Source organism: Notothenia rossii, assembly GCF_949606895.1.
Source record: "Notothenia rossii genome assembly, chromosome: 7".
NCBI lineage: Eukaryota > Metazoa > Chordata > Actinopteri > Perciformes > Nototheniidae > Notothenia > Notothenia rossii.
The window spans coordinates 82,919,149-82,930,453 of NC_136905.1; the positions used below are offsets into that span (position 1 = coordinate 82,919,149).

At 40.2% G+C, this 11,305-nt stretch overlaps 1 protein-coding gene across 1 annotated transcript; it reads left to right on the forward strand.

Moving 5' to 3' along the window:
- Positions 1-4,013: 4,013 nt before the first annotated feature.
- On the forward strand, positions 4,014-7,522 carry LOC307013799 (E3 ubiquitin-protein ligase TRIM35-like). The gene is made up of 2 exons (XM_079641345.1): positions 4,014-4,987; positions 5,088-7,522. The coding sequence occupies exon 2, from the start codon at positions 5,105-5,107 to the stop codon at positions 6,485-6,487; it is 1,383 nt and encodes a 460-aa protein (XP_079497471.1). The 5' UTR covers positions 4,014-4,987; positions 5,088-5,104; the 3' UTR covers positions 6,488-7,522.
- Positions 7,523-11,305: the final 3,783 nt, after the last annotated feature.

An 11,305-nucleotide genomic window follows, 5' to 3' on the forward strand; every position in this document is an offset into this window, starting at 1 on the left:
CCCCAAGCGACATTATGAGATTTCTTTGGAAACAAAGTACTTTGGAAATACAATTCCTGTTTATTATTATTATCAACACAGTTATTTTTTTATACAGTGAGGTAAATGGTAAATGTGCATGTATGTCATTCAGTATGCGTTTACAGGTGAATACGTCTGCATTTCCTGCCAAATACTAGCATCAAAAAGATTAAAATATAATTAATACAAATAAACGACTTCTACTGATAATAATAATAATCATAATCACAATCAATTCAATAATATGAATCAGTAATATAGTCAAGACAAAACATGCTTATTACATGCTCAAAAACTGATATTTCTTAAATCTGTATTAAAATGTAGTTTCCTCTGTCAACAATGTGTCAACAACTACACACACATTTCTATCAGTATTTCTCTGTGTTGTGGTTGACATGATGATGACTGTTAGGAGTTAAGGGGAGAGGCTGAGCATCACTATGAAATGTGCAAATTGACATAAAAATGAATAAAAGGGGAAAAAATGCTCCATGTTTTTTAGGCTGTAAACTTTATAAGCCAATAAGCCAACTAGACAGACGGTTTATCACTCTTCCTCCTGTACATTAGCAGATCAAATGCATAACATACTTGAATGAATGTTAAATAAAGAATGCTGCAAATAACTGCATCTCCATTAGCCTCTATGCTATGCAGAGACTGCCTTCTTCATGTGGTGAATTGCAGCTGATGTTTTAATATCGCAATTCGCAAAAGTTTGACATTTGACTTATACAACATTCGCAAGTTGTACATTTGACTCATACAATAACCCACCTTCGAGTGATGCTCTAGTTTCTTCATGTTTTTTTTTTTCTCCCTCTTGCTTGCGCCGGACTGAAACTGTCTTTTCACCGATATCTCTTCGCCTGCACTAGTGGCCGTATCAAAGCCGTGATTTGTCAGATGTCAATTCATTGCAACGGTGTCGGGTTAAAGACGTGCTCCCCTTAGCCGCGTTCACACCGGAGTACTTTCCCCCGTACTTTTCCAGTTTAGTTCCGTTACTGCCAGTGCCCGTTGCGTTCACACCAAAAAGTGCACTTGGTTCGGGGCACTTTTAGCCCCATGTTTAGTGCCTGCTAGAGAGGTGGTACTCTCCTGGGGGAAAAAAACAACGCCCCATAAAACTCTGAAATGTTTTGTAGAGACACCATTTTATTATCCTCGCATTAGCGTTATTAGCATTAGCATTAGCCCAGCGCACAAGTGCAGAGAGACTAATTTATGGCAGCACAAAAGAAAATATGGGAGAGGTGGAGATTAGGAGGTGTCGGCGTTCTGGCGATTTACTCGGAGGCTTCAGTAGAAGCTGCTGGGACTCCCGGCAGCTTCTACTGAAGCCATTCCTCAACTCCGAGGACTTCCGGCCGGGGACTTCCGGTCTGGGACTTCGGGTGGCAGTATACGCCGTGAAGTGGTTTGCGGCCTGCCAGTAAACCTAAAGCAGAAGACGAAGAAGTGACGTCAGCGGCTTCATTTGCGTAGTCTTCCCTCAGGGAAGTACTCCGGTGTGAACGCGATCTGTACTCAGTGCCCCATGGGCCTCAGGTTAGCTAACAGTTAAAGGCGAGTACGGCAAATTAAAGTTTTAACAAGCAGCAGTGCTGAGCAAAGTGCCTAGAAGGCAACCACACACTTGTAAAAAAAAAACCACTCTTTATAAAGTCAGGCAACACTAACCAGGCTTCTTGTGATTCTGTTTATTTGCACCTTACTTTGACCATCCGTTCACTGTTATTGATCATTGTGGAGAGAGGCAGACGTTTTGTTTTGTATTATGCAGCTATCGGATGGAATCAATACATGGGCTGAACAGGTTGTCATGTCCGACTATCACAAGTAGAATCATAATGAAAAATACGCCGGTAAAATTTGCCTGTAGAAAACGGCTTATGGCACAATAGGATAGCAACAACAAGTAGTCAAGTTATAGTCAGTTTAGCTTCGGTTGCTATGCTAACATCACCCATTTTAAACCAGAGAAACCGCTGAAACACATTAATAAACAATGAACCTAGGCACTCTGGAGAAAAGTATAAGGTTGGAGAAGTCGTTATTTAATTTAATCTGGCTTCGTATGATTAAAGCAACACGATCATCGACCCGATGCAGTCCCCCGTTGTTGTTGTTGTAGTTTGCGCCATTGGGGAGAAAATCAGCGACGTAAATGGTGACGTCATGACGCAGCAGCGGCAGCACCAGTCGGGCTCTGAGCGGTGTGAACAAAACGGGAGCTGAAAAGAAAAAACGGTTCTGAACCAGAAAAGCTCCAGCACGGAGCCAGAACTGGAAAAGCGCTGTGATCAAAGTGATCTGAATCTTAATCTTGAAGGAGTCTTTTATTTTATTGCACTGAACACATTTCTTTAAAAGAGTTCATGTTCCATAACGTCATGGTTTGATAAATGCCCGGAATATCATTCAGCTTTGGTGGGGACAGTTTCCTAGAGTTAAATGGGTTCACATTTTTAAACAGATGTCCCAGCTAGAAACTTTTGGTTCTAAAAACATTCTGAGAATGTTACATTCATTGTTCCAGGAATGTTTTCAGCGGGAAGTTTTCTTTTGGTTCCCAGAACGTTCTTTTGAAAGGTAGGATAACGTTCTCTAAAAACATTCTTAAAATGTTTGGTGATAACATTGTTAGAACATTATGCCCTCCTATTCTTAAAAAATGTTCAGCTGGACATTTTATTTTGGTTCCCAGAATGTTCTTCTGAAAGGTAGGATGACGTTCTCTAAAAACGTTCTTAAAATGCTTGGTAATAACCTTCTTGAAATGTTTTTGATAACATTGTTAGAACATTATGCCCTACTATTCTTAAAACGTTTTCAGCTGCAAGTTAGACTTTTTTAATAGAATGTTATTATTTTAGAGTATGACAACGTGCTTTATCGTTTTGATTTATCAAAAGTCTTTTCTTTTTTTTATATATGCGACCAGCAGCTAGTACAAGTCACTGTCGGTGTCAGATGTACTGGAGGGGACCCAGAATCAGACTCAGCTGGTGAAAGTAACATTTGTTTATTAGAAAAGGGGAGCTGGGAGTGGAGGTTGGATATGGCGGCAGTGGGAAACAGTTGTTCCAGGGTGGGTAGAGAGGCCTGGCTGGTCTTGGGAGTGTGGAAGGCCTCGGATTCCTCCTGGGAGAGACACAAAAATGAGTGTGAGGGAAAAGCAGGCAAAGTTGTCAAAGAATATGCTGGTAAAAAGCTAGAGCGGCACGCAACAAACCGTTCACGGCAACAATCCGGCAGGGAATGAGTGCAGGCTGCAGGCTTTCATAGTGTGGCTGACGAGAAGGTTGCAGGTGTGGTTGATTGGAGATTGCTCCCAGCCGTGTAGAGCAGACCAGCAGGCAGAGAGAGAGACACACAGTAGAAAGAAACACATACAAACACTGACAGGGGTTTCAGGGACGGGCAGTGACAGTTGGTCCGTTCTTCTATATGTCTGTTGGTCTCAAATCTGAAGGGTGCATTAACGATTTGTATCCAAAACAGTTAGAACCTACATACGAGACACGACCTTTATAGTCAGAAAAAAGTGTGATTATTTTTGGATATTTTACACAAATGATATTATGAATACTGTGGGCCTACATACCTTAGTGTGATTATAAGTTTTTATACGTCCTATTCATTGTCTCAATGCGCTCATACATCTTAAGAATGTTATCACCAAAAATGTTAAGAATGTTTTTAGAGAACATTATCCTACCTTTCAGAAGAACATTCTAGGAACCAAAATCAAACTTCCCGCTGAAAACGTTTTAAGAATAGTAGGGCATAATGTTCTAACAATGTTATCAACCACATCTTAAGAAGGTTATCAAAAACATCTTAAGAAGGTTATCACCAAACATTTCAAGAATGTTTTTAAAGAATGTTATCCTACCTTTCAGAAGAACATTCTGGGAACCAAAATAAAATGTCCCGCTGAAAACATTCCGAGAACAACGAATGGTAACAAACATTTCTAGCTGGGAACTCACACATGCCACGCAAACATGCAATATCTGCTTACAGCTCATCATGAATTAAGTGCTTGTTTGTTTTTTTCAAAAGGAAAATGTGGTGACATCAGATTTTTTTTAAAACATCCTTTTCAAACAAACGCAACAAGTTTGTTTTTTAAAGCGCTTTAGAAATAAATCTGACGATGACCATGACCGTGTTAATATTTGCCATCACAGGAACGTTTTATAAAAAAAGAATAACCTCCTGAAAACATTTTCAGAATGTTTCTTGGAGAATGTTCTTCATTTGTTATCATGTAACATTGAGGGAACGTTTTATAAAGAACATCTTTAATGTGTTACCCAACAACGTCCAAAACACGTCCTTAGAATGTTGCATGCAAAACGTTCCACCTTTGTTAACACATCACATGAAAGGAACATTTTATAAAAAACTTTCTGTCATCTCAGACCTTAATAACATCCTCAAAAGATCCTCTGAATGTTGCAGTTAAAACGTTATGTCTTGCCTTAAACCTTATGGGAACATTATTTGAAAAAATAAACATCCTAAAAAGGTTCTTTGAACATCCGATTAAAACGTTTCTTTAAAACATTATTAGAACCTGTAGGTAATGTTAGCCAAAGTTGTGAGAACGTTCCCCGCTAGCTGGGGTGCCACATACTTATAACTCCTCCATTACAACCTTTATACCATGAATCAGCCCTTTGGACTGAGACACTCCCTGAGTTACATGAGAGGAAACAGAGTTCAGCAGAGGATGTCAGACAGAGCTCCTCACTCACTGACTCACTGAGAAGTGAAACCAGGAAACAGTTTGTTCTTCTTCCTCACTGCAGAGAGACAGACGGACTGAAAAACTGACGATCAGATTCACCTTCAGACCAAACTAACAGCTTCCTCTGAGTTCAGCTACAGGAGAGAAAAGTGGAAACTACAAGACTGCTGCGTCAACCTGCGGACCCTCCACCCCCTGAAGGTGAGTCTCCAAACATCACTCAAAGTGAATTTCAGTGAAGTCAGTAGAGGAGGGGGAGGGGAGCCGTGACTGACTGAACTTCCTGCCTCGTGTGTTTCAGCTTCACTCAGAGACAACATGGCTTCCAGGTTAGAGGAAGATCTCTGCTGTCCGGTCTGTCAGGACGTCTTTAGAGATCCTGTCATCCTGTCCTGCTGCCACAGCTTCTGTAAAGCCTGTCTGCAGGCCTGGTGGGCGGGGAAAGAAGTAAAGGATTGTCCAGTTTGTAGGACACAATCTTCAAGTAGAAATCCCCCTCGTAATCTGTCTTTAAAGAACCTGTGTGAGACCTTCTCACTGGAGAGAGGTCAGACACCTCCAGAGGCTGTCTGCAGCTTGCACTCTGAGAAGCTCAGACTCTTCTGTCTGGACCATCAGCAGCCAGTGTGTGTCGTCTGCAGAGATTCAAAAACACACAAAAAACACAGATTCAGACCCATTGATGAAGCTGCCAAGGATCTCAGAGAGAAGCTCCGGAAATCACTGCAGCCCTTAAAGAAGAAACTGAAGCTCTTTGAAGAAGTTAAAGTGAAGTTTGCTCAAACAGCAGGACACATGAAGGTCCAGGCTCAACACACAGAGACGCAGATTAAGGAGCAGTTTAAGAAGCTTCACCAGTTTCTAGAAGAGGAAGAGGAGGCCAGGATGGCTGTACTGAGGAAGGAAGAGTGGCAGAAGAGGAGGATGATGGAGGAGAAGATGGTGGCTGTGAGCAGAGAGATAGCAGCTCTTTCACACACAGTCAGAGCCACAGAGGAGGAGCTGAGAGCTAAAGACGTCTCCTTCCTGCACAGCTACAAGGCTGCAGTGGAGAGGCTGCAGCGCCCCCTGCTGGAGGCTCCACAGCTGCCCTCAGGAGCTCTGATAGACCAGGCCAAACACCTGGGCAACCTCAGCTTCAATATCTGGAGCAAGATGAAGGACATGGTGTCCTACTCTCCTCTCATCCTGGACCCAAACACTGCTAATCCAAGAATCTTCCTGTCTCAAGATCTGACCAGTGTGACACGGGGAGGATGGAGACTTCCTGATAATCCAGAGAGGTTTGATAAATACCCCTCTGTCCTGGGCTCTGAGGGCTTTAACTCAGGGACTCACAGCTGGGATGTCCAGGTTACAGGCAGTACATTCTGGTTTCTGGGTGTGTTAGCAGAGTCTGTCCAGAGGAAGGGAGTCATACTTTCTGGATTATGGAGAATATGTTTCTGTAAAGGTAAATACTCAGCATGGTCACCATCAGTTCCAGAAACTGCTCTCCGCCTGAAGAAGAAGCTCCAGAGGGTCAGAGTGAGTCTGGACTGGAACAGAGGAAAGTTGTCGTTCTCTGATCCTGACACTAACACACACATACACACCTTCACACACACTTTCACTGATAGGATGTTTCCATACATTGGCACTGTGGGTGTAGTGCATATATTACCACTGAAGTTGTGTGTGACAGTGGATCAGAAAAGGTAGAGATAAACAGGATCATTATACCTATGATGTAAAGCAGGCGTGTGCAAACTTTTTTCAAAGAGGGCCGGATCTCTGTATCTTTCTGGTTCTGTATAAGGATCAGCTCCTTCCTACATCCAGGCCTCGGTTAAACCATATTCTCCATCACGTTCACTTCTCTCGACGTCAGCCAATCAAATTGCTGCTCCCTCACTGAGAGTGGGATCCAGGTACCCCCCCAAAACACACCTAGCGGTGGTGAGGTGAAATCATGGTTAATGTATGTTAATCTTATAATTATTACATTTAATTCATACCCAGCTAGAAATGTTTGGTTCTAAAAACATTCTGAGAATGTTACCATTCACTCTTCTAGGAATGTTTTCAGCGGGAAGTTTTCTTTTGGTTCCCAGAATGTTCTTCTGAAAGGTAGGATAACGTTCTCTAAAAACATTCCTAAAATGTTTGGTGTAACTTTGTTAAGATGTTTTTGATAACATTGTTTGAACATTATGCCCTACTGTTCTTAAAACGTTTTCAGCTGGACGTTTTATTTTTGTTCCCAGAATGCTCTTCTGAAAGGTAGGATAACGTTCTCAAAAAACATTTTAAAAATATTTTGTGATGACCTTCTTCAGATGTTTTTGATAATATTGTTCGAACATTATGCCCTACTATTCTTAAAAGGTTTAAAGCATCTTGTGCTGCATTCACTTGCACTCGGACATTAGGGATTTTCTCTCATAAATGTCAGATGAGCCACAACTTTTATTGCAAAACAAAGCTGCCAACTGGGGTGCCAACTGGGGTGCCAACTGGGGGGCCAACTGGGGTGGCAAGGCTGTTTTTTAGGGTGGCAGTTGCCACCCCATGCCACCCCGGTAAATCCGCCCCTGACTTAATTTCTTTGAAGTTATGAAGAAAATGCTTTGGGTTTATAAAAAATAGCATTTATTCGTTTTTTTATGTTATTGTTACAATTAGTTTTGATAGTCTTTTCTTTTGCTAATTTTGAATAAAAAAATTATTTAGTAATCACATTAATTTGTATCACCTTCTTGTGTTTTATATATATATATTTGTATGTGTTATTTCTTTTTTTCTTTATTTTAAATTGCTATTATATATTCTTTTTCAAGTTTGTTTTTATTATGTTATTGTATTATAAAAAAATACATTAAAATGTATAAAAAAGTGTATTTTTATTATTTAATTTTTCTAGTATATTTTATAATTGTTTTAATGTACATTTAATTTTGACAATAAATATTAAATGATTAACATCTGTGTGTACGTTTTCTTTGTGCGCTTGCTTTATTGTGATGCGTGGCTGCCGTGTTTTAAAACTGATCTAAAAGAAGAAAATAACACACAATACCTTTGTTTAATTACTTTCAAACTTAACTGGTCTATTTCAATTTGAGTTAGAAAATACTTTACCATTATTACTCTGATTATTATTTGTAGGTCATGTAGAGCAGAGGGTCCTTTTTCTGTAGGTGAGTAAACCTGGGTGCATCAGAACAATCAGACTGTATGAACACGACACACACACACACAGATACAAACATACTGTGTTATGATATTCTTTAATAGTTACTGGTGATATTATGCAGCATTCATACAAATAAGTACAACATATTATATATATTGGAAAAAGAAAGTCTGGTTCAGAAGTATCCCAGCTACAGAGGAACGTTCTCACAACTTTGGCTAACATTACCTACAGGTTCTAATAATGTTTTAAAGAAACGTTTTAATCTGATGTTCAAATAACCTTTTTAGGATGTTTATTATTTAGTGGGAATGCTGTTAACAGCATTCCCACTAAATGTTCTTTTACGCACGAAAAGTTTATTATTCCGCCGACTTATTTTGCCGCGCTTCTTCTCCCGCATTGAACATCGCAGAAACTCCGTTCAAACATCAAAACGTTCAGCTCGGTCGCGAATCGATGGCTATTACTTTTCTCATTCATAACTTTCATAATTCCAGAGATACATCCCATAAGTCATCACATTTTTAACATTTGAACTTTAACATTGCGCAGCTCGTTAAGGCAGAGTGCGTGATGTCAGAGTTAGAGTGGAGGACAGTTTGAAATTTGACTTCATATATATTTTTTAAACTGCCATAATTCCCAAACCCTACATTCCTGAGACATAATTTTTCATGACAAACGTAGGAAAACATCCCGTAGCTTGAAAAATGACAAATAATTAAGCAAAAAATAATTAAACAAAATGCCTCTTGAGGGCATGAAGTGACAAACGTTCAACATGTTTCAATTAAAGCCCATTGTAATTTCAGGCAGATATTTCCTCACAGCAGCAGCCGCACACCTTTAGTTAAACTGCCAAAAAGGCCACATTATTAACCCGAAACTACACAAAAATTACACTTCAGATACTCAACTTCCTTGACATGCTTCACGTTTTGAAATTTCACAGATATCTGTTACGGTTCTTCCACAAAACGTTCACATGTAAGAGGTTTATCTCTCATTCAGAACAATGAAGCCTTTGATCTCTACAGAGCTCGTTAGCTCAACTATAAAAACCTGTGTAATGGAACACGATGATGTCATCACTCCAACTGACATGCTCAGAGCAGCAGACTTCAGATAGCAGTGTGCTAACAGTCCAGCCGTGAAGACATCTACGGGACTGTTTTGAGATATCTTCAAATGCCGTTGCCATGGCAACACAATGCTCGCCTTGAAACACGGTTTTCTCATAACTTCAGTGAAAATACTCCAAACAGCCTAGAACTTCACAGGTTTGGTAACGATGCAGCCATCAACGCATCTAAGCGTAGTATGGGGTGTCATCAAATGCCGTTGCCATGGCGACAGACAACTCGCCATGAAACAGGATGTCGCTGTAAGTCCAATCGACACAGTCCAATCGTCCCCCAATCTTCACTTGTATATCACCGGTCCATGCCTCAACAGCTCTACGTCAAATCTGAGATCTCACCATATGCCGTTTCCATGGAAACGCATCCCTCGCCATAAAACATGATGTCACTATAAGTCCAATGGACACGGTCCAATCGTCCCCCAATCTTCACTGGTATATCACCGGTCCGTGCTTCAACAGCTCTACGCCAAATCTGAGACCTCACCATATGCCGTTTCCATGGAAACGCATCCCTCGCCATAAAACATGATGTCGCTATAACTCCTATAAAAATGTTCAAAAAGTGCTCAAACTTCACATGTGTGCTAACAGTCCAGCCGTGAAGACATCTACGGGACAGTTATGAGATGTCTTCAAATGCCATTGCCATGGCAACACAATGCTCGCCTTGAAACACGGTTTTCTCATAACTTCAGTGAAACTGCTCCAAACGCCCCAAAACTTCACAGGTTTGGTAACGATGCATCCATCAACGCATCTAAGCGTATTATGGGGTGTCATCAAGTGCCTTTGCCATGGCGACAGATCATTCGCCATCAAGTTAGTTCAGAAGTTTGCAGTTCAAATATTCTGCTGCTTTTCCAAGCCTTTTTAATTTCTTTTCTTCTCTCATCACACATTCAAGCCCCCAGTGTTCATGATGTATAATTTCAATCTAAATGCTTCAGTTTCTTCTTACACATTACATTTCAGCATAGCAGTTTAGCGTCAGCTTTTCAGCAAAAAGCCTTCCCACTAGCGATTTCTTCAGGAATTGCATTCTCTAGTTTCAAATAATGTTCCTATAAGGTTTAAGGTTAACTAAGACATAACGTTTTAACCGCAACATTCTAAGGACGTGTTTTGGACGTTGTTGGGTAACACATTAAAGATGTTCTTTATAAAACGTTCCCTCAATGTTACATGATAACAAATAAAGAACATTCTCCAAACAACATTCTGAAAATGTTTTCAGGAGGTTATTGAGGCCTGAGATGACAAAGTGTTTTTTTATAAAGTGTTCCTTTAATGTGATAAGTCAACAAAGGTGGAACGTTTTGCCTCCAACATTCTAAGGATGTGTTTTGGACGTTGTTGGGGTAACACATTAAAGATGTTCTTTTATAGAACATTCCCTCAATGTTACATGATAACCAAAGAAGAACATTTTGAAAGCAACATTTGGATAATGTTTTCAGGAGGTTATTCTTTTTTTATCAAATGTTCCTGTGATGCGAAATATTAACAGGGTCATGGTCAACGTCAGATTTATTTGTAGTGCGCTTTAAAAAACAAAGTTGTTGCATTTGTTTGAAAAGGATGTTTAAAATAAATCTGATGTCACCATATTTTCCTTTTTAGAAAAAAACAAGCAGGTAATTCATGATATTGCGTGTTTGCGTAGACATGTCTGAGTTCCCAGCTAGACATTGTTGGTTCTAAAAACATTTTGAGAATGTTACCATTCATTGTTCTAGGAATGGTTTCATCGACAAGTTTTATTTTGGTTCCTAGAATGTACTTCTGAAAGGTAGGATAACGTTCTCTAAGAACCTTCTTAAAATGTTTGGTGATAACATTGTTCAAACATTATACCCCAAGTGTTTTTGTTGTTTATGCACATATCTCTATTGTCATATGGATCGAATAACACTTAGAAAACCAAAGACAGACATATAGAAGAACGGACCGACTATCACTGCCCGTCCCTGAAACCCCTGTCAGTGTTTGTATGTGTTTGTTTCTACTGTGTGTCTCTCTCTCTGCCTGCTGGTCTGCTCTACACAGCTGGGAGCAATCTCCAATCAACCACACCTGCAACCTGCTCGTCAGCCACACTATGAAAGCCTGCAGCCTGCACTCATTCCCTGCCGGATTCTTGCCGTGAACGGTTTGTTGCGTGCCGCTCTAGCTTTTTACCAGCATATTCTTTGACAAC